At 55.1% G+C, this 20,799-nt stretch overlaps 9 protein-coding genes across 9 annotated transcripts; 5 read left to right on the plus strand and 4 right to left on the minus strand.

The window, feature by feature from the left end:
• Positions 1-149: 149 nt before the first annotated feature.
• On the plus strand, positions 150-2,021 carry J3D65DRAFT_3044 (ASST-domain-containing protein). The gene is made up of 3 exons (XM_066795224.1): positions 150-647; positions 697-1,803; positions 1,872-2,021. Exons 1-3 carry the CDS (start codon positions 267-269, stop codon positions 2,013-2,015), a joined length of 1,632 nt encoding a protein of 543 aa, XP_066659270.1. The 5' UTR covers positions 150-266; the 3' UTR covers positions 2,016-2,021.
• A 1,345-nt stretch (positions 2,022-3,366) lies between these two features.
• On the plus strand, positions 3,367-5,571 carry J3D65DRAFT_681976 (putative carboxypeptidase S1; the record flags this gene model as incomplete). The annotated part of the gene is made up of 6 exons (XM_066803748.1): positions 3,367-3,575; positions 3,623-3,718; positions 3,767-3,774; positions 3,858-4,200; positions 4,252-4,896; positions 5,033-5,571. 6 exons carry the CDS (start codon positions 3,367-3,369, stop codon positions 5,388-5,390), a joined length of 1,659 nt encoding a protein of 552 aa, XP_066659271.1. The 3' UTR covers positions 5,391-5,571.
• Positions 5,540-6,459, minus strand: J3D65DRAFT_3129 (uncharacterized protein; the record flags this gene model as incomplete). The annotated part of the gene is made up of 1 exon (XM_066795286.1): positions 5,540-6,459. One exon carries the CDS (start codon positions 6,454-6,456, stop codon positions 5,689-5,691), a length of 768 nt encoding a protein of 255 aa, XP_066659272.1. The 3' UTR covers positions 5,540-5,688.
• Positions 6,460-6,788: 329 nt separating this feature from the next.
• Positions 6,789-8,092, plus strand: J3D65DRAFT_3449 (uncharacterized protein). The gene has a single exon (XM_066795526.1). It carries the CDS (start codon positions 6,914-6,916, stop codon positions 8,039-8,041), a length of 1,128 nt encoding a protein of 375 aa, XP_066659273.1. The 5' UTR covers positions 6,789-6,913; the 3' UTR covers positions 8,042-8,092.
• Positions 8,093-8,144: 52 nt separating this feature from the next.
• On the minus strand, positions 8,145-9,085 carry J3D65DRAFT_643293 (mitochondrial 54S ribosomal protein uL16m; the record flags this gene model as incomplete). The annotated part of the gene is made up of 3 exons (XM_066802079.1): positions 8,145-8,296; positions 8,346-8,846; positions 9,055-9,085. The coding sequence occupies 3 exons, from the start codon at positions 9,083-9,085 to the stop codon at positions 8,145-8,147; spliced, it is 684 nt and encodes a 227-aa protein (XP_066659274.1).
• A 350-nt stretch (positions 9,086-9,435) lies between these two features.
• On the plus strand, positions 9,436-12,785 carry J3D65DRAFT_598715 (replication factor RFC1 C terminal domain-containing protein; the record flags this gene model as incomplete). Its single annotated transcript, XM_066797858.1, has 4 exons — positions 9,436-9,527; positions 9,577-9,621; positions 9,675-12,431; positions 12,479-12,785. 4 exons carry the CDS (start codon positions 9,436-9,438, stop codon positions 12,783-12,785), a joined length of 3,201 nt encoding a protein of 1,066 aa, XP_066659275.1.
• A 225-nt stretch (positions 12,786-13,010) lies between these two features.
• On the minus strand, positions 13,011-14,277 carry J3D65DRAFT_3771 (HIRA-interacting protein 5). The gene has a single exon (XM_066795745.1). It carries the CDS (start codon positions 14,182-14,184, stop codon positions 13,216-13,218), a length of 969 nt encoding a protein of 322 aa, XP_066659276.1. The 5' UTR covers positions 14,185-14,277; the 3' UTR covers positions 13,011-13,215.
• A 1,165-nt stretch (positions 14,278-15,442) lies between these two features.
• Positions 15,443-17,508, plus strand: J3D65DRAFT_3179 (aldehyde dehydrogenase). The gene is made up of 2 exons (XM_066795319.1): positions 15,443-16,024; positions 16,081-17,508. The coding sequence occupies exons 1-2, from the start codon at positions 15,698-15,700 to the stop codon at positions 17,209-17,211; spliced, it is 1,458 nt and encodes a 485-aa protein (XP_066659277.1). The 5' UTR covers positions 15,443-15,697; the 3' UTR covers positions 17,212-17,508.
• J3D65DRAFT_648857 (uncharacterized protein) lies at positions 17,452-20,564 on the minus strand (the record flags this gene model as incomplete). Its single annotated transcript, XM_066802412.1, has 2 exons — positions 17,452-18,585; positions 18,639-20,564. The coding sequence occupies 2 exons, from the start codon at positions 20,562-20,564 to the stop codon at positions 17,452-17,454; spliced, it is 3,060 nt and encodes a 1,019-aa protein (XP_066659278.1).
• Between the last annotated feature and the right edge of the window lie 235 nt (positions 20,565-20,799).

Consider the following 20,799-nt stretch of genomic DNA (forward strand, 5'->3'; position numbering starts at 1 on the left):
ACCACTGTTGCCGACAGCTTCAAGATCGATAAATTACATTTTCTGATTCGTGCTCTCTTCTTGCGCGTTCCGCCGCGGGCGAAAAAAGACTTGGTACCTGCGCCACTTGGCCCACAGGCGTCGTCACCGCATCATCAGCTGTGGGAAGATTCAATACAGACCGTATCACGAGTGACTGCTGATACAGGTATTAGGAGAACCCCCCCTCCGCTTTCTTCTCTTGCAATGTCGCGCCCTCCCTCTCAACCTGCGCCATCCGCTTCGACATGCGGCTGATCCTCGCCGCGCTTCCAGCGTTTGCGAGCGCCCTCCCTTCGCCCGACTTCAATTCCCTCTGGTATGATCAGGGTCTGTTCGGCGCCTACCCGTCGCGAGACTACGTCTCCTTCGACTTGTCTTCCCCGCGGGTGAACATCCTCTCGTGGAGCACACAATGCGATCCGGGCCACATTTTCCTCGAGCCTCGCGGGCGGTCCGTGGCGAAGCCAGGTCCCATGATTCTCGATGCCGAAGGAAACCTCGTATACATGGAGGAAAAGTTTGGAGAGGCCATGGACTTTCGTCCTCAGACTTACAAGGGGGAAGATTATCTCACATTTTGGTCCGGTACCGACGATGGGACTCACGGGAGGGGTTCTTATTACATGGTATGGCTGCTCTTGATGGACTTTTCTTTTGGAAGCTAACGTGGGGAAGCTGAACTCTTCGTATCATGTGGCGCGGGTAGTCAACCCCACGAATGGGCTCGAAGGCGACCTCCATGAGTTTGAAATAACTCCCAACGGTACTGCGCTCATGTCCATTTATGAAATCATCCCGGCCGATCTCTCTTCTGTCGGTGGACCCAAAGAAGGCTGGATATACGACGGGCTGTTCCAAGAGCTGGATATCGAAACAGGCGAAGCTCTTTTTGAGTGGCGAGCCTCCAGCTTCTACAACGTCAGCGACTCCTTTGCGCCGTTGAAAAAGAAGGGCAAGAGCAAGGACGATGCATGGGACTATTTCCACATCAACAGCGTGGACAAGGGCTCTGATGGCAACTACTACATCTCGTCGCGCTACATGCACACCATCACCTGCATTGGACCCGACGGCCAGGTTCGATGGAAGCTTGGGGGGCACGACAGCGACTTTACCGACCTGTCGCATGGAGCCGCCTCGAACTTTTCATGGCAACATCACATGCGCTACTTTGAAAAAGATACCTTGACGATTTTCGACAATGGCGCATACGACAAGAACTTCTACACTGCTGATTACAGCCGCGGACTCTACATTCAACTCGATCTCGCCAACATGACCGCGACCCTCCTGGCCGACTACGTCAGCCCTGCCCACATTCTCGCGCATTCACAAGGATCCGTCCAGTTTCTCGACAATGGCAACGCCTTTGTGGGATGGGGACATTCAGCAGCCTTTACAGAATTCAAGCGCAGTGGAGAAGTGCTGTGCGATATGCATTTTGGAAGCTCTGCTTTTTTCGGCTGGGGCTGGATAAAGTCGTACCGCGCATTCAAAGGCAACTGGGTGGGGCGGCCAACGTGGTCTCCTAGCATCGCAAGACGAAAGAGCAAGGTCTATGTGAGCTGGAACGGTGCGACTGAAGTCAAGAAATGGACATTGCAAGCGGCTTCCGACACCGACGGCAATTTCACGGACGTGAGCACAGTGGACAAAGTGGGATTCGAGAGCAGCTTCAATCTCGCCGGGAAACCCGGACACTTCCTCAGAGCAGCGGCACTTGACAAGAATGGCGAGGTCTTGGGATACTCCCAAGTGTTGGATAGCCGTATGGGCCAGCTTGTAAGTTGACCGCAGCCTTTTCCAGGATCAGTCTTCCTTAAGAATCGAGTGCTAACCCCCAAGGGTAGGTTGATGGTCCGTTCTCGCCAATGACTGATGACGACCTCGTATTCCTCCAATTCTTACTCGGACTGCTTGCCTGCGGAACCCTTGGACTCATTGTCTGGAACGTCTACCCGTCGTTGAGGCTACGACGCTTCAAGCGTTTCTGAGCCTTTACCAGCTCATCCGCGGCAGAAAGGCGTCGGTACCGAGGCAGATTCGTTCTGCGCATTGCCTCGACACGTATATACTACTGTACAGCAGCCGTTCCTACCGATGACGAAGACATGACGATAACTCATGGACGGAGTAAGGGGTTGGAGAATCAGTGTAACATAATTTCGGCATTCCTGGGCGTTTGCACCTTTATACCCTACAATGGCAAGACGGATCAGTTTTCTACTCAGGTCGCTTTCTCCTTTCATACACCGCTGAGCCCTTGAACCATGCCGCATTGATGCAGCGCAACCAGACGAGAGCAGCTTTGGAAGCAGAAAGAAAAGCTTCGGTCACGAGGCGATGCGTTCGATGCTTACAAAATTGATTGAGCACTCTGCCTCGCCCTTACACCACTCGAGAACAAGGTTGAGCGGCTTACCCTGCATATAGATAGCGCCCACGCCGGGCCGTCGGCTTAGCGTCGCTGTGCTTATGTCTAGTGATTTGTTGTCGGCGAGCCAGCACTATAGCCGTCGGGCAATTCTTCCCTTCTCAACCCGAGTACGGTGAAGTCGGCGTTCGTGGTCGGCCTCCCAACTCCGTACTTGGAGTCTTTTTAGGCGCCATTGGCGCGATGAGTGCGAACATGCTCAAAGCCGTCGCCGCACGAGGCCGTACCGCAAGCTTACAGAGACAGCGAAGAACAGGTGGAGCAATCAGCTGAGCGAGCAAATTTCAGCTGTGCATGCCGGAAAGCTGTTGAAAGAGACGGTGGAAACAACTGCGACCAGTTGGCTAAGCGGCATCAATGAACATCCGAGTCAGGTAAACAGATAAACACCGAGCTACCGTCCATTCCCAGATTCGACTATCAACACGGGCATTAGTTCAATTGACCAAGACGGATCCACGCAGGGACGGGAGCGTTGCGGTCAAACGGCGAACCAATCCAGAGCCGCGCGCATTCAACTTCACCCGTCCGCCCGTCATTCTCCAGCCACCAACGACAGCACATCAACGCCGTGACCCGGATGGCATTGCGCACCGCAAAAGCTTATTTTGACAAGATGTGCTTGTCTATGAGTCTTGGACGCCGTGTTAGGAAGTCCGCTTGAGGTGTTGGGACAGAAAAGAAAGGCTTATAGGTCACGACACTATGTCGCCTTCGCGACCTGCCTGTTTGGGTAAAGTGCTCCCGTCTTGACTGGCTTCAACCCACCCTCTAGTGCTTGACCGTACGATTTTGGCGCCGCAAGTACGAACGACAGCACTTTGCTGCTGTTGGGACATTTCTATTCTTTTACCCGTGTTTTCGACGTGCTGTCGTGAAATCTTCGTCGCATTTCTATTGCCACAAGCATCATGGCCTTGATGCGGAAAATGCGTTGTTTGACATTGCTGCTTTTTGCAGGGTTCGCCTCGAGCTTCATCCCTTCGCAGCCACTGGCGGCGAGGCAAATACCGGCGAGTCCCAACAATTTCAAGACGATTGTCTCGCCTTCTGGTGTGACGATTCGGTACAAAGAGCCAGGGAAAGAAGGCATCTGTGAGACGACGCCAGGAGTGAAATCGTACGTTATTCCCACCACAAACTAGAGTATTTTCTGAAAAATGAAAGGTATTCAGGATACATTGACCTGTCACCGACGTCGCACTCATTCTTCTGGTTTTTTGAGTCGAGGAGAGACCCCGCGAACGACCAAATCACCTTGTGGTATGCTTGAGTGGTCAGTGTTTGAACGCTCTCACTAATTGCTCAAAGGCTGAATGGTGGCCCCGGATCCGATGCACTGATTGGCCTCTTTTCAGGCAAGTCGACGCAAAAAGCAAACCGCGGAGCTGAAATCTAACAGCCCCAGAACTCGGTCCTTGCAATGTGACCAAGGACAATCGGACTCTTTTGAATCCGTACGGCTGGAACGAAGTGTCAAACCTGCTCTTCATTTCGCAGCCTATTGGCGTGGGCTTCTCGTATGCTGAGCAGGCTCCTGGATCGCTCCAGAATGAGACTGGGGAGTACTTGAATGCCAGCCGGGCTCCCGTCGAAGGAACGTACCCCGTGACTGGCCCAGACCTTGTCGATACGTCTGACCTGGCGGCTGCTTCTGCATGGCATGTGCTGCAGGGTTTTTACAGCGCGTTGCCGCAGCTGGCCTCGACCGTCAAGTCCAAGGAGTTTAATCTTTGGACGGAAAGGTACGGGTGACTTGGAACGGATTTCTTCAGACATTACTGACCATGATCTAGTTATGGCGGCCACTATGGCCCATCTTTCTTCCAATACTTCCTCGAACACAACCGCAAAATAGCCAATGGACAAGAAAACGGCATCCAACTGAACCTCAACACGCTGGGCATCGGCAACGGCATCATCGACGAGCTAATCCAAGTCCCCTACTACCCGGAATTCGCCGTCAACAACACGTACGGCATCAAAGGCATCAACGATACGGTATACAGCTTCGCCAAATTCGCGCTGAACCGCAAAGGCGGGTGCCTAGACCAGCTGCACAACTGCCGCAAGACGAACCTGACGTCGCCAACGGAGCGCGCCATCTGCGTGCAGGCCAGCAACATGTGCCGCGACAACGTCGAGGGCCCCTACGAGGCCCTCAGCGACCGCGGCACGTACGACATCCGCGAAAACGCAAACAACACGGTGCCGCCCGAGTACTGGAAGGCGTGGCTCAACCGCGCCGAGGTGCAGAACGCGCTCGGCGTCGCGGCGAACTATTCGAGCGGCAGCTCTGAGATTTACTACGCCTTTCAGATGTCGGGCGATTTTGTCTATCCCTCGTTTGTCAAGGACTTGGAGATGCTGCTTGAGAATGGTGTTCGCGTCGCGCTGTACTATGGCGACGCGGACTATATTTGCAACTGGTTTGGCGGCGAGTAAGTCTGTCTTATCCGTGTTGCATCCATCCATTTACTCGTCGCATCTATTCATACGCACTATCAACGGCCCAACCGCGCGCCGCCGCGCTCTCCGCCCCTCTCTTCCTCTCTAACAAAGCACCACCAACCGCAGAGCGGTCTCCCTCGCCGTCAACTACACGCACGCCGCGCAATTCCGCGCCGCCGGCTACGCGCCCTTCGTCGTCGACAACACCGAATACGGCGCCGTGCGCCAGTACGGCAACTTCTCCTTCCTGCGCATCTACGACGCGGGCCACCTGGTCCCGTACTACCAGCCGCGGGCGTCGCTCGAGATGTTCCGCCGCTCTATCGAGGGCCTGGATGTGGCGACGGGCATTCAGATGGCGGTTGCGGATTTTGGGTCCAAGGGTTCGCCGAATTCCACGCGCACCGAGCCGTTTGTCCCGCTGCCTAAGGAGACGGGGGAGGATGGGGGGCCGCCGGCGGCGGTGGGAGGCCGTCGTCGTTAGTTGTTGAGAGTTGGGGTGGTGGTGGTGGTGGTGGTGCTGTTGCTGTTTTTGGTAGATGGCCATGAGAGAGGGTCGTAGAGGGGGGCCATCGTCGTAGACCCGGCAGTCGACTTGCGGTTACTGCTGCTTGTCCCAACATCAACCTTTGCGGCAGCAAATGACGAGATACGCGACGACGACTGCGACGACGGGAACAATGGCCCCGATGGTCCACCATGACGCTTGGATCCCGGCTTCTTGACGAAGGCGTCGTCTTCGGTGGCACGCACTACTGTTGTTGTTCATCCCGCAGCTGCTCTTATTCCTCCTGCTCTTCTCGCCCCTGCATCATCCGCCGCCGCTGCTCCTCGCGTCGCTGATCCTCTAGCTCGAGACTTTCCATGTGCCGGACCATCATTTCTATGTAACCGTTGTCGTGAAGCTGGCGCCACTCTTCCGCGTCGCTATCGTCCTCGCCGTCTGCCTCGTCTTCTTCCTCTTCCTTCTCCTCGTCTTCCTCCTCAGCGAGCATCATGACATCGACCGACAAGTACTGCTCGAGCAACTTCCCGCGGCAGGCGTGCTCAGCGTTGCACGAGGAGCGGCACCCATAGCTAGGAGCAGGAGCAGGATCCCGAGGTTCGTCGTCTGTGGTGGTAGCGGCGGCGACCGAGCGGGTCGGGGTTGAGCCGTCGTAGTAGACGGGCGGGTCTTGGATCGCGTCTTCATATTCGGGGGGCGTGATGTCGCCCTCGCGGTGGTAGCGCACTACCTTCTCGCTGGTGGCCGCCGGCGGCGCAGACTTCTGAGCTCGTGTCTGACACGTGTGGACGGACATTGTGAGCGTGCAGGTATGCAGAGTTGTGGAAACAAGGAGGCGGTCCGGTGTGTTTGCGGTGTAGTGGTGGGAGGAGGGAGAGAAGAGAGCGAGCGAGCGAGCGGGGCGAGCTAGAGAAACCATTTTAAACCTAAGGCGCCCGTTTTGGAGAAACTGTTCTCTTTCCACTGCGAAACCAACGGAATGGCGTCCATGGGAGAATGCAGAGTGAACCATGGATCCATGAGGAAAGGCAACCAAACAAATCATGCAAGTCGTCTTGTGAGCGTTCAAAATGAAAGGGTTTCAAGTGTTGTGGTCCAACTTCTCCAATGGAACAAATTCTCGTGTTCTGAGAGGGCATTGTGAAGGTCGTAGTATTGGTGAATTGCGGCGCGATGGACCCCGAAAAGTGCACCAAAAAATGATAAGACAACACGTTTGCCTACCAATTCCTACGCAATGGCGACTCAACTAGCTGAGCGCAGCGCAGCAGACGGTTTCCTCTAGAGTAGACTGTTTCAATAGAGCCGTGTGAGGCACGAAATTAGGGTGTGCGAGATGAATACAAAAACACCTTCCCAGACGCACTGATTTTGTCGTTTCATGTTTTTGATGCAGCTCTGAAAGATTGCTGAAAGACAAAGGTTGTGCTGAAATTCCCGTGTCTTCAAATTCCATCCCTCTGATCACAATTCCAGATTTCAACGGGTCGAGCACGGTTGTCATGCCCAAGGGTCTGTCGAAGTTGTCTACAGCCTCGTTTGGCAGAGCCAGGTCCCGCAGACGAACCGACGAGGACGGCCCGCGTCCATTGCCTGAATATCACGTTTGGGATACGGAGCTAGAACAGAACGTCAACGGTGAGGCCCCAGAATTGGGAGAAGGGGTCGAAGGAGTCGAAGGAGAAAGAGTGGTTGACAGAGAAGGAGAGGTCGAAGGAGAAAGAAGGGTTGACGGAGAAGGAGAGGTAAACAGAGAAGGAGAGGTTGACGGAGAAAAGGAGGCCGAGGGAGAAAAGAAGAAAGCCGACACAGAAGAAGACTCCTCTGTCAATCGGGTAGACTCCACCAAAGTAGCCAAGGATGAGCGCACAGCCAGCGAACAAGAAGTAGGGGCGCCGGGGTCCCCGCAGCCTAGTGCCCTGGCTGAAGCAGAGAAGGAGCCCGCCCTGCCGCGTGCTCTCTCGCCCCAACAAGGGATCCGTTGGCCCAGGACCTTGGATGAACCAGAGACCGCAACAGCCTCGCCACGTGCTCTTACGCCCGCACAAGGGACGAATCAGCCCTGTTCCTCGAGTAGGTCTCCCTCGACTGGAGCAGAGAACAAAAGAGTCCCACCGCATTGTCTCCCACCCCGGCGAGTACCACCTCTTGTTCGAAGGACAGGATCACCCACGCCTTCTGGAAGTTCCATCCAATTGGATCGTAACAGGAGCAGACGTCTTCAGCGTGTGGAGAGACCGGGGAACATACCAGTTCACTGTGTGGTCACCGAAAGGCCTAAATTCAGTCGGGAGCGCGGCGTTTTGAATTTTCTTCGAGAGTTCTTCCAGTGGGGAAAAGGGCGGTTCTACCAGAAGATAAATGTTAGCGGCCACAAGAATCATCAGGACCCCTCCCCAGCATCAAGCTGGAAGAAGATCAAACTACTGAGAAGATCGGCAAAGACTCCCGGGGGTGAAGAAGGTCCGGCCCAGCCACGCTCCGGCTCTCATCCCCTTAAGAAGTTATGGCGGACTCGGAGCGTGAGAAGATCGGCAAAGCCCCCCGGTGAAGAGGTTCCGGCCCAGCCACGTTCCGGCTACCATCGCCTTAAGAAGTTATGGCGGACTCGGAGCGCTGAGAAAACTTGAGCGATTTGGGGGAGATCGACTTGCTGCATGTTCCCAAGGGTAAGATGGATGTTGAGAGATGTGACGTGGAAAGTTTCAAATCGTTGGATATAGTACAGCGAATCTAAGGCGGTGGTGAGGCAGTCAACCGTTCTGCTGTCTGCTCAAGGGGTAGCTTCTTCCTCGGCCTCATCAAATCTTCCTTTGTGACACCGTTGGTCAACTTCGTGATGCCCATGACAGCCGGGTCACCCTTCCTGACAAACTCGTATTGGCCTTGGAAATGTTAGCACTTCAGGAAACATTGACAAGATGAGGACCTTACCGGGCAGCTTGTTACCCGCCAGCCGAAATGCGTCCCTTACCACCTGCTCGTGGACGTCGCCCTTCAACTCGAAAACGAGATGGTTCACAGCCACTCTGGTAGCCCAAAATTTGAAGCTACCCTTTCCTTTTCCCATACGCTGCTCGTTGCCACTCATGTAAACACCAATGTTTGCTGTTACCCGCATGTACAGGCGAAACTTCATGCCCCTCAATCGTTTGCGGATGGTTTCCTCGGCGATTCTGAGGTTCTTGGCAGGAATACGGCGCTGAGTGTCAATCATGCGCAGGCCATATTCACCCCATGCGACTGTCGTGCCTACGGTGCTGCCGCCGGTGCGCACGCGCGGACGTCCTTTGCGGTCCTTTTTGCTGTGACCGGCTTTGGGAAATAGCCAATTCTGCTGGGGAGAGGTGGTACTGAATGACTTGGAGGCGAGGGCGGCGGGAAGGATTCGAGAAGTTAGAGCGGAGAGTTGCGGCGTGCAGCGGAGGTTTTGGACTGATGATGGAGTTAGTTGGGAGAATCAGGGCGCGCCGGATCGACTTGCGGCAAGACGTTTGGGAGGAAGCAAAGAGGCTTCTCCGCAGAGGAGCCCCCAAGCTGGACAACAATCTTGGAGGCGGCATGGCTGTCGCTGATGATGCGGAGCAGCAGCGGAGGGCATCGAGGTCAAGGTCGGAGCGTCGTGAAATCGTCGGCGCGGAACAATTGTCGGAATTGATTGACTCCAGCAGCATGGTCCGTGCGTTGCTTCGACGCGCGCGACATGATCCAAGTCGCGTCGCCTCAGTCCGACTCGCTGCTCCCGCCCCTCGACATCGCCGCCACGGCAACCCCAGCAACAACTCTCCATCGACTCGCACTGCTCAGTACTGTCGAATTGACGTTGTGCAGTTATGCCGCCCGACATCAGGAGCTTCTTTGGCGGCAAACCCGCCCAGAAGCCAGAGCCAGCCGAAGAGGAGGTACGTGACTGCCTTGGTCGCTATTCCTTCCACAATCAGTAGCAGCCACCTTTGGACTCCGACGCCTCTTCCTCTTCCTCTCTCTTCCTCAACCTTGACAACAACACCTCACCCAACTCAAAATGGCTAACACGCGACAATCGCAGAAGCCTGCCAAGAAAAGAGGAAGGCCTGCTCGAAAGGTCGTCGTGGACTCGGACGACGACGAAGAAATGTATGACGCTCATGCTTCGGTGAGGCACTTTATACTAACGCGGTTGCAGAACGAAGAAACCATCCCCGAAGAAGCCTGCACCAAAGAAGCAAGTGTAAGCTTCACTTTGCCCGTTGGCTGCGCGGTCAATGCTAATCTGTGCTACAGGAAGCGTGAACCGTCGCCCGAGGGCGAAGCCACGACAGCGAGTGCATTCTTCGGCGACAAGAAGCCAACCCGCTCTGCACCGAGCAAGGCGGCGAAAGCTACAGTGAAGACCGAGACTCCCCAGTCCTCCCCATCCAAGACTAATGGCGCTGCGTCCAAGGCCTCTGTCACACCAACACGCTCATCTGCTCGCAAGAAACAACCTGCGACGTATGTGGAGACGAAGAATGAGGACGAAGACTTTTTCGACGGCCATGATGGAGGCGACGACATCTTCACCGACAATTTTCGGAACACCAGGAAGAAGGACGACTACGATGAAGGAAGCGAAGAGGAAGAGCTGCCCAAACCCAAGGTGACGAATGCCAAGAGTCGCTCGAAGAAGGTCAAAGACGAAGAATTTGAGCCAGAGGAGGACGAGGATATGAAGGATGCGGCTGATGATGATTTCGTCGCTCCCGATGACGACGACGACTTCGTTGAGAAAAAGAGCACCAAAAAGCCAGCCGCCAGAGCAGGGAGGAAGCGCAAGTCGACAGAAACGGAAGATGAGGATGATATGGAAGTCGAGCCTCCGAAAAAAGCCAGAGGACGCCCCGCTGCATCCAAGGCCTCTCCTGCAAAGAAGCGGGCCAAGAAGGACAAAAAGGACGAACCCGAGAATTCTGCGATGCAAGACATCTTTGACAGCATTCCCACCGTTCGCCCTCCGACCCCACCACCAAAATCGGGAGAGACCAAGAAATTCGACTTCAAGGCCGGACAGGCCAACTCTGGACCAGCCCCTCAGGCCGGGGCTGTCGAGGTTCCCGAAGGAAAGCCAAACTGCCTCGCTGGCCTGACCTTTGTGTTTACCGGATTGCTCCAATACCTTGACCGCGAATCTGCTCAGGCACTGGTCAAACGTTACGGAGGAAAGGTCACGAGCGGACCGAGCGGCAAAACCAGCTACGTGGTGTTGGGTGCCGAAGCCGGACCCAGCAAGTTGGAAAAGATCAGAAAGTTTGGTCTCAAGACAATCAACGAAGACGGTCTCTTTGCGCTCATTGAGAAATTGCCGGCGAATGGTGGTGACAGCAAAGCGGCTGCAGCTTATGAAGAGAAGCAGGCGGCCGAAGAGAAAAAGATCAAGGAGGCGGCCCAAGAAATGGAGCGAGAGGAGCAACGCGCTCGCGCTGCTGCCGCCGCCAAAGCATCCAGTGCAAGTCGCCCACAATCCGACAAAGGCCCCGCGAGCAGTGCACCCAGTTCACAGCTCAAGGGCTCGCAAAAGCAGAGCTCACAGCCACAGAGCTCTCAGTCTGGTCCCGACAGCCGTTTGTGGACAGTCAAGTATGCACCGACCCAGGCGACTCAAATTTGCGGCAACAAGGGGGCCGTTGAGAAGTTACAAAGGTGGCTCCGCAACTTTCCCAAGTCGCAACAGAAGGGCTTCAAGCTTTCAGGACCAGATGGCAGCGGTGTGTTTCGCGCAGTAATGATCCACGGACCTCCAGGTATCGGAAAGACGACTGCAGCGCACTTGATTGCCAAGCTTGAAGGCTACGATATTGTCGAAACCAATGCCAGTGATACTCGCAGCAAAAAGCTCGTCGAACAAGGCCTTAAGGGCGTGCTTGAGACAACTTCGCTGCTCGGCTACTTTGCCGGAGATGGAAAAAAGGTGGAGGGTTCGAAGAAGAAACTGGTCCTGATCATGGATGAAGTCGACGGCATGTCAGCAGGTGACCGAGGTGGCGTCGGAGCTTTGGCTGCAGTCTGCCAGAAGTCACAGATTCCTTTGATTCTCATCTGCAACGACCGCCGTCTACCCAAAATGAAACCATTTGATTTCAAAGTGTTCGATTTACCATTCAGGAGGCCGACCACGGATCAGATCAGGTCTCGCGTCATGACCATTGCGTATCGCGAGAACCTCAAGATGCCCCCAAACGTCATCAACGCTCTGATTGAAGGAACTGGTGCGGATATCCGCCAGGTCGTCAACATGATATCGACAGCCAAGCTTGACGAGGCCACCATCGACTATGACCGAGGTAAAGAGATGTCCAAGGCCTGGGAGAAACACATTATTCTGAAGCCGTGGGACATTGTTCAAAAGATCCTTGGTGGTGGTATGTTTGCCGAAAGCAGCAAATCCACGCTCAACGACAAGACTGAGCTCTACTTTAACGACCACGAGCTTTCGTACCTCATGCTCCAGGAAAACTACCTTGGCTCGAATCCAATTCGTGCACAACAGTACCATGGTAAAGAGAAAAACCTCAAGATGCTCGAACTCGTCGACAATGCCGCCGAAAGCATCAGTGACGGTGATCTTGTGGACCGCATGATCCACGGCTCGCAGCAGCACTGGTCTCTTATGCCAACGCACGCCGTGTTTAGTTTCGTCCGTCCGGCTTCATTCATCGCGGGCAGCATGGCCGGACACAAGACGGCATTCCCGTCATGGCTCGGCAAGAACAGCAACCAAGGAAAACTCATGCGCATGATCAAGGAGATCCAAGGACATATGCGCCTGCGCACTTCGGCCGATCGTAACCAGATTCGCCAGCAGTACGTCCCTGTCCTGTGGCAAGAACTGGTCAAGAAGCTGGAGCAAGAAGGCAAGGAGGCTGTTCCTGAGATTATCGAGTTGATGGACAGCTACTTCTTGACCAAGGATGATTGGGACGCGATTGCAGAACTTGGAGTCGGGCCCATGGATTACGAGAAGATCAAGATTGAAACTCAAGCCAAGTCGACTTTCACTCGACTGTAAGTGTCCGATGGTCACCCCAGATTTCCCTTCTAACAGTTTGCAGGTACAACCAGCAATCGCACCCGCTGCCTTTTATGAAGGCTTCGACTGTCGTCGCGCCCAAGGGCCGCTCCAAGGCCGACAAACCTGATCTCGAAGAAGCCATGGAAGACTCGGATGCCGGTGAGGTCCTTGACGATGCAGACAAGGCCGAAGACGAGGATGTCGACCTCAGCAAGGACAAGTACATCAAGGCACCCAAGAAGAAGGCTGCACCCAAGAAGACGGCGGCCAAGAAGAAGAAGGCAGCTGATGACGACGATGATGACGAGAAGCCCAAGAAGAAGGGCAAGGGAAGAGCCAAAAAGTAGGGTTGACTGTTTGAGAGCATGGCGGTAAAAGTTTAAGAGGCGGTTCGTCCTGTTTGCTTCTGGTATTCATCGGATTCACTTGCTAGGGGGTTTATTTGCGAGGTCCTGGACCACGAGCGCGTGACAGATTTTGAGATTATTGCTCGCTCAGCATGTTCGGGTTGCATGGGATATGAAGCGGCGCGAAAGGGTACAAATACGATTGCAGATTACAAAATTCTCGGCCGTCTTTGTGATTGAGAGGATCGCCATCATCACTTATTGTGTGATTGTTTTGTTAGGATATCGCTTCCTTACTACCTGCAGTTGTCGCCGCAAACGATTCTCTTGCTTTAACTATCGGCTCTGAAAACCGGGATATCAACAAACGCCACCTCTTGAGAAACTGCCCAATGGTTGTACACGAATTTTTGATTTCACTTCCTCCGCACTACTCAACATAATCCAAACTGCCCTTGCCGACAGTGGCCGCCGTAGCCTCAGGACCCTTTTGCTGGCGCAGCTTCTCCTCAAACTTGGCAAACTCGGCCATGGCGACCTCCTCCTCCTGGTCCATGACCTGCTGGACGCCCTTGACGTCCTCGATATAGTGCATGAGCATGCTCTCGATGCCGTTCTTGAGGGTGACGGTGCTCGAGTCGCAGGTACGACAGGCACCGCGCAGCTTGAGCAGGACCTGGCCGTCGACGAAGCCGCGGAAATCGATGTCGCCGCCGTCCTCCTGGATGGCGGGGCGAATGCGGGTCTCGAGCAGCTCCTTGATCATGCCGACGACCTCGTCGTCGTCCTCGTTGTAGGCGAGGGTGTCGGGCTCGCCGCCGCCCTCCTGGCCGTCAGCGCCGGTAGCCTTGCCCTCGGCCACCTTAACCATGGGCTGCCCCGTGGCCACGTGCTCGCTCAGCAGGCTGAAGACCTCGGGCTTGATGTGCGCCCACGGCACCGTGCTGTCCTTTGTCACGGTGATGTAGTCGATGCCGAAGAAGACGGACGTGATGCCGTCGACCTGCAGCAGCTTGGCGGCCAGCGGCGACGGGTACGGCGGCGAGATGGTCGACCGCGCGTTCATGTATTCGATGAAGGGCGAGTTGAAGCCTTCCGGCAGCACTCGCGTGTTGGGCCGGAACTTGAGCGCGTCCGGGTTGGGCGTGTTTTCCGTCTGGATGAACATTGTTCGCCGGCTCTCGCCGGGCCCGAAGCGTGCGGCGCCATGGCGCATGTGTGTGGGTTGGGAGGTGGGCCGCCGCGGCGTCGATGTGAGGGGTGCGGAGGATGAGGCGTGGTGGAGCTGCCGTTGTGCTGGTTGCGCCGCGGCGAGCTGCACTCGCCGTGCGGCCGTGGCGGTTGGCCGAGCGCGAGAGAGGACTCGAATCGCTGTCCTTGGTACTGCGATGTTTGACATGATGGCGGGAGGTTTGTGGAGCGTTGTGAGACGGGAGGATGAGGGATAGGAATTTGGATGTTTTCTCAAAGATGGAGTCGGAGATATGACGTGTGTTTGCCGCGGTGGATTATTACCAAGCAGCCAGCTCGCCACGTGATTGGACCCTTTCCGTTGATGGCTTTAGGGCTGCGTTGATTGGCCAGAATGTTTCAAAACACCCGAGCTCTCGGTTTTGTTTCGGCGTCAAGATGTCAGTCAAGATGCCAACGCCCTTCCCCCCACCGACTACAAGATACCTTTACTCATCGCGTTCCAAACACCAAAGGACGTCTTCGACAAGATCCGTACCGCGCCATTTCTCTTGTCATCTCTGGTCGGTGCTGGCACGGTGTGTCGCTTGCGTGTGGCCTCTCCGAGCCTTCTGTACTCCAACTCTTTCCTGGACCACTGCCACGAGGGGACTCCGTGTTTTTGAGGACGAAGCCAAGTCAAACACTGGACACCAAATTGTGTGGATTGACGCCCTTTCCGAATGCCCTCAACTTTTGGATTGGAGCCTCGCCGTCGGATTTATGTACTATCTCCACCAAGTATGCACGTCAGCAAACCTCTGTTAGAGGAAGTCCCGGACAAGCGCCTAAACTAGCCAAAATAAAATGCAGCCACACGGCGGCTCTGTACTCTGGGACCGAGTCTCACTCTTCGTGTACACGTCCGGTGAGCGATCATCACTGCTTTTGCTCTTGGCGTCCCTTGGCTCAAACTGCTCCTCATCCACGACGAGGAGGTTGGCCGAGGGCTGACGCCTGGGCCGGATGTATGCTTCTGCACGACACTCCATGTCATCACAACATCTGCGACCAGCCGACTACGTCGAAAATTGAATTGCTCCATCTAATTGCTTACATCGCATGCATTACCCCCTACTTGCCGAGCGCCATCGATTGGCAGAAGGTCCTCTATTGCATTTTCTATCAGTCCCTTCAGGGCCAAAACGACCTCACTGGTTCCTATCAATGACTCTTTGTCCAATGGTTTCTCGTGTCGCTGCGGTTGAGGCAGAAGCTGACAAGGCAAAAGAGTCAACGCATGCCGTACCTGGTCTTATTCAGTTTCCATTTGCGGAAGTTGCTCGCTCGGCGGAAAGGATGCTCGCCCGGATCCGCAAGATCTAACTGAAATGGCCACCACTTACGTGTTGGTGAGGCTTCTGGATGGCGTATGTCTGGGCCATTGAATCGTGGGGCCGTCGGCCCCGTGTGTGGGACAAGGTTGCGATCTACAACCCCGCGCTTCTGCATTCCTACCAGTAAAATTCCAGCGCTCTCAGGTCGTGTCCACCTCTCTGGTCGGTGTCCATGCTAGGAATTTGTTAGAGCCCCGCCACCGCCGACTCCAGTATCCGAGGTCAAACATGGCGGAAGTCATCCGCACTTATTAAAGTGGGTGATGCCCTGCGTCCAAATTCCAGTATCCAGACCTGCTTTTCTTCACACTTCTACAAACAATCCAACCTCCGAAGATCAACAAAATGGCACCCATTGCACTGTTTGGTAGCGACGACACGTCGTCGAAGATCGACTTCACCACCTTCTCAAATGTCATCAATGGGAAACTCACCTCTACGGAGAAGACGAGGCGAGGGATCAACCCAGCCACATTAGAGGAGCTTTACGAGGTTCCAGTATCCACCCCAGCAGATGTCGATGCTGCTGTCGACGCTGCCCAGACTGCGTTCAAGTCATGGAAAAACACTTCACACGCCGAGCGCAGCAAGGCTGTGCAAGCATTCGCGGAGGAAATTTTGGAACACAAGACTGAGCTCGCAAAGCTCCTGACCAAGGAGCAAGGAAAGCCTGTGAGCATGAAGCATCCGAACTGTCTACTTGACCGTCTGCTGACAATACATTGAAGCTCCCAATGGCCTTGAATGAGATTGAAGGCGCCTATGTGTGGCTGACGAGCTTCTCCAAGGTGGAATTGCAAGAAGAGGAAATCTCCGAGGATGAGACCAAGAAGACCATACTGCGCTACACTCCTCTCGGCGTCGTTGTCGGCATAGTGCCTTGGAACTTTCCCATCAGTCTTGCCACTGTCAAGATTGGACCAGCAGTCATGACTGGTAATACCGTCATCATTAAGCCCTCTCCCTTCACCCCCTACTGTAACCTCAAGCTGGTCGAGTTGGCGCAAAAGTTCTTCCCTCCTGGTGTTGTCCAGGTACTCTCTGGTGACGACAGCCTCGGCCCTTGGTTGACAGCCCACCCGGGACCTGCAAAAATCTCCTTCACTGGATCAAGTGCAACGGGAAAGAAGGTCATGGAGTCGGCAGCCAAGACCCTGAAGCGTGTGACGCTCGAGCTTGGTGGCAAAGACCCTGCCATCGTTTGTGACGACGTGGACATCGCTCAGGTGGCACCAAAGGTAGCTGAGCTCGCCTTCCTCAACTCTGGCCAGATCTGTCTGGCGATCAAGCGCATCTACGTCCACGAGAAGATATACGACGAGTTCCTGAGCGCTGCTGTCGAGCACACCAAGAAGCTGAGATTGGGCAACGGCACTGAGGATGGAGTCTTCCTGGGCCCCGTCCAGAACTCGATGCAGTACGAGCGCGTCAAGGGCTTCTTCAGCGATGTCGAGGCACAGAAGATGAAGGTTGCCGTCGGCGGCACCAACGACCGCAAGGACGGCTACTACATCACGCCGACCATCATCGACAACCCTGAAGAAACCTCGAAAATCGCCACCGAAGAGCCTTTCGGCCCCATTGTGCCGTTTATGAAGTGGACGGACGAGGACGACGTCATTGCTCGCGCGAACAACACCAAGATGGGTCTGGGTGCAAGTGTTTGGGCAAGCGACTTGGATCGGGCTGCCCGCATTGCCCGGCAATTGGAGGCTGGCAGCGTGTGGGTCAACACACACTTGGAGATTGACCCCAACGCGCCTTTTGGCGGACACAAGGAGAGCGGTGTCGGCTATGAGCTTTCGGCTGGTGGGTTCAAGGCTTACTGCAACGTCCAGTCGTTGTTCTTGAAGAAGTAGGTGAGAGCATCTGCAAAGGTGGCATCCGCATGTGGACCAGGAAGACATTCAGTATGCAGCATTGGACTGTCGTTTCCTACAGATTTCAGTCAAGGAACAGAACTTGCTGGATGGATCTCGAAGAATGAAGTCAGATTCCAGAGCCAAGATCATCTCTACCGACAGAGATATTCGAGCTGGCACTTTCCTTGTTCCTCCACTCTGATTGCTCGACTTGAAAGGGAAGACAATGAAGACAAATCATGAAGCCCAAGCTTCCTGCGTCCAGTACCTCAAGAATCTGCCTACCAAAGCATCGTCGATCGTCGTCTCCTCCCTCAAGCTTGGTGAAATTTGACGAGTCCGTGTTACGTCCAAGGTAGGCTGCACAGACGATTCAGAGACGCGCCCGTATTTCTGTTCGAAAAAGTCGACCAGCTTGTACGCCGGGTTCTTCCCGACGTCAGGATTCCCTTCTAGTCTTTGCACCCAGTCGTGTTGTGGCAAGGCTTCAAACTGCAGACCTTGCCTCTTCAAAGCAGGCAAGAAATCCCTATTCCATTTCAATAGCGACGGGTTCGCCACGTGGAATAAGGAAAACGACGGGACAGAAGATGCGAAATCAGCGCCTGCTCGATCCAGCAGAGACAGGTCCACGACCGTGGCCGCAGTCTTGTCAACCGGAAGCCACGAAAGCTCTTCGTCCTCGCCCTCGACGACTGGCAGCGCGCCAATGGTCAAGGCGCACTGGACCGTCGTCGGAAAAGCTTCTGTCGCGCTCCAGATGCCGTGCTGCGTGTCGCCAGCTACCTGTCCAATGCGCACGACACGAGTGTTCACGCCTGCCTTTTCGGCCGCTGCGACGCAGATCTCCTCAGCCACCCACTTTGACTGCCCGTAGCCCATGGAAGCAACGGCCTCCCAGCCGTGCCGGCGCTCAGGTATGGGCAGTTGCTTGGCCTGCAGCACGGCTGCCAGGCTGGATATCAGGACGAAAGTCGGCTTCTGCTGGAGACGCGATTGCAGCGAGAGGTTGATCAGGTTGTGGGTGCTTCGCGTGCCGGACTGCTCGAAGCTTTGGAGGTTCATGTTGAAGTTAACGGGCCAGGCGTTGTGGATGATGCAGGTGACGGAGGTGAGTAGCGCGTCGTAAGACGGTGGAGAGAGTCCCAGATGCTCGTCGCTCAAGTTGCATGGTAGAGCCAGTATCTTGTCCATTTGAGCTGCCGAAAGGTGTTCGAGCAGGCGCATCTTACGCAGAGCCCCCTCAACGCGAAGGAGCGCTGACTGGTCGCTGTCGGCGCGGACAAGGCAAACAACTCTTGAGACGTTCTCCCTCAGGACAAGTGAGGAGAGTATGTGAGCACCAATCGAGCCAGTGGCTCCAGTGAGAAGCTTGATGCTGTCAGTCTTTCCATCATGATGGCTTGGGCCAAATCGAAACTCACCACACAGTCCTTGTCGGCAGTCATTGTGCCGACCTCCTGCGGCTCGACAAAGTCAGAGTATCTTCTGATCATTTCCAGCGCCACCTCCCTCGGTTCACGCACATCCCGACCTCTTCCAGCTCGCCGCTCAATCAAATGGCTCGTCAGAAGCTCGACAGTCGGATGATCGAACACCACGTTAGTCGCCAGACCTTGACCGTCGAGTTCGACTCCTTTCAGGACCCTCGAACGCACATTCGTCGCCTGCAGGCTATCCATGCCAAGGGAGAAAAGATCAGATTCGTCGGTGAATTCTGCCACTTTCCGCTCGTCGAGATCGAGCTGTTCTGTGACGACTTGTCGAACAAAGTCGCGCACTTCGTCCGGAGTTGTCGCCTTCTTCCCACTCCCGGACACCTCCTTCATGGCGTAATACTCGTCGATGTCCTTTTCGAATTGCTTGAGGAATCGGGAACGGATGATGGTTGCCTTGTCGGTCATCGGCAGCGACACGTCGGGTTTTGTCACGATAATGGCCTCTGGAGAGATCCTGGCGTACGCAGGGACGCGCGAATTGCCAAGGGCCAAGTCTGGCAGGATGCTTTCAACGATGGCCGCAGCGCCCTGATTCAGGCTTGCTGTGCGCTCAGACGGAATGACTATCATCCCGAGGGAGTCCTTTTGGGCGCCGAATACCACTGCCGTCCGTACGTTTGGGTTCTGCTTGACAGAGTCCTCCAGCGGAATCGGATCTGCTTTTTCGCCGTTCACGAGGACAATAATGTCGTCCTGCCGCGCGACAAATTTCCATTTTTGAGGGTCAGTAGGGTGCTTCTGAAAAAGATCCTTTGTCGGATAGGAGCCGTCCTCGCGCTCGGACAAGACCTTGGTGGGAAGCCCTGGAAGCACGATGAGATGATAGACGTCCTCTCCAACGGGCTCGAATTTCAGGAACGGCTTTGCGCTGGGCAAGGGCGTCACCCAGTTCCACTGGTCTTGACATGCTTCCATCAACGCGCCCGACTCTGTCTGACCATACAAGTGGTAAATCTTTGCTCCGGCGTCGCTGATCTGGTTTCCGAGATCGTCTGGGATGGCCGAGCCCGCGCTGATGACTTGTCGAAGCCGCGCCAGGCGCTCGACGCCGCCGTCAATCTCGGTGAAAAATTTCAAGATGTAGGGCACCGTCACCAAAGCTTCCGAGGACGTCTTCTCGAGGCCCGACAGGACAGTCGACGCAGTGATTGGCCGGCTGGCGTTCATGATGGACAGACACCGTCCGTTGACGAGGCACCGTAGTAGCGTCGCAACCCCAAAGCTGTGGAAAAGGGGAAGAGTCGTCAGAGTCTCGACCTGGGGCATTCGACCGGCGACGTTGGCGGCCTGCAGCAGCCATGCCTTGGCGAAGAGTCGAACAGGTTTGGGAAGCCCCGTTGTGCCACCGCTATGGATGATGAAGCCTTGCTGGTCGCTTGTGTCGACTGGCTTCAACGGGCCTCCGAATCGGTTGATGAAGGTGGTTGTGGTGAAGTCTTCGGCGTCAAGCATCGGTAATATGGAGATCTCAATGTTGGCTGCCGCGCAGGAACGCTCCAAGCTCTTTCGAGCGCTTTTGGAGGTGATGGCGACACTGCAACCGGTCTTTTGAAGCAGATGAGTGAACCCTTGGTCCGGCAAGCGGGGCGAAATCAGCATTGCTGTAATGCCTACTCGCTGGAGGGCGATGAAGGTAATGTAATATTCCATGTTGGAGATTCCAACCATTGCCACCGTCTTGGAGGATCCATTTGCAAGGCCGCCCAGGATTTCAGTGTAAGCATTTGCTGCATATCGACTCAGCCTTTCAATATCGGCGCCAGTGTACTGAACAAAATCGCTTTCACCGCCGTATGAAAGAAGAGGAGTGTTGTCGTGTGTCTTTGCTCGCCGGCTGATGACTTGTTCCATTGTGACAAGTGGAAGCAGATCCGAAGACATGGTGGGTTCAGCTTCCCGTTTGGGTGTATCGATGGGAAGGATGGTGGCGGATATATGCGTGGGGAAGCAGGTGAGTCGAGTCCGCACTTATATGTTGAGCATCCCCCAGCATGTGGGTCGCCTAAGCGGACTACGCTGCGACTAAAATACCTCAAAACTTAAAGTCCCCTGCGGATTCGGGTCATTTAGCCACTTATCATACGGC

The sequence above is a fragment of the Phyllosticta citribraziliensis genome (assembly GCF_038025025.1).
Source record: "Phyllosticta citribraziliensis strain CPC 17464 chromosome Unknown J3D65scaffold_1, whole genome shotgun sequence".
In the NCBI taxonomy this organism is placed as follows: Eukaryota; Fungi; Ascomycota; class Dothideomycetes; order Botryosphaeriales; family Phyllostictaceae; genus Phyllosticta; species Phyllosticta citribraziliensis.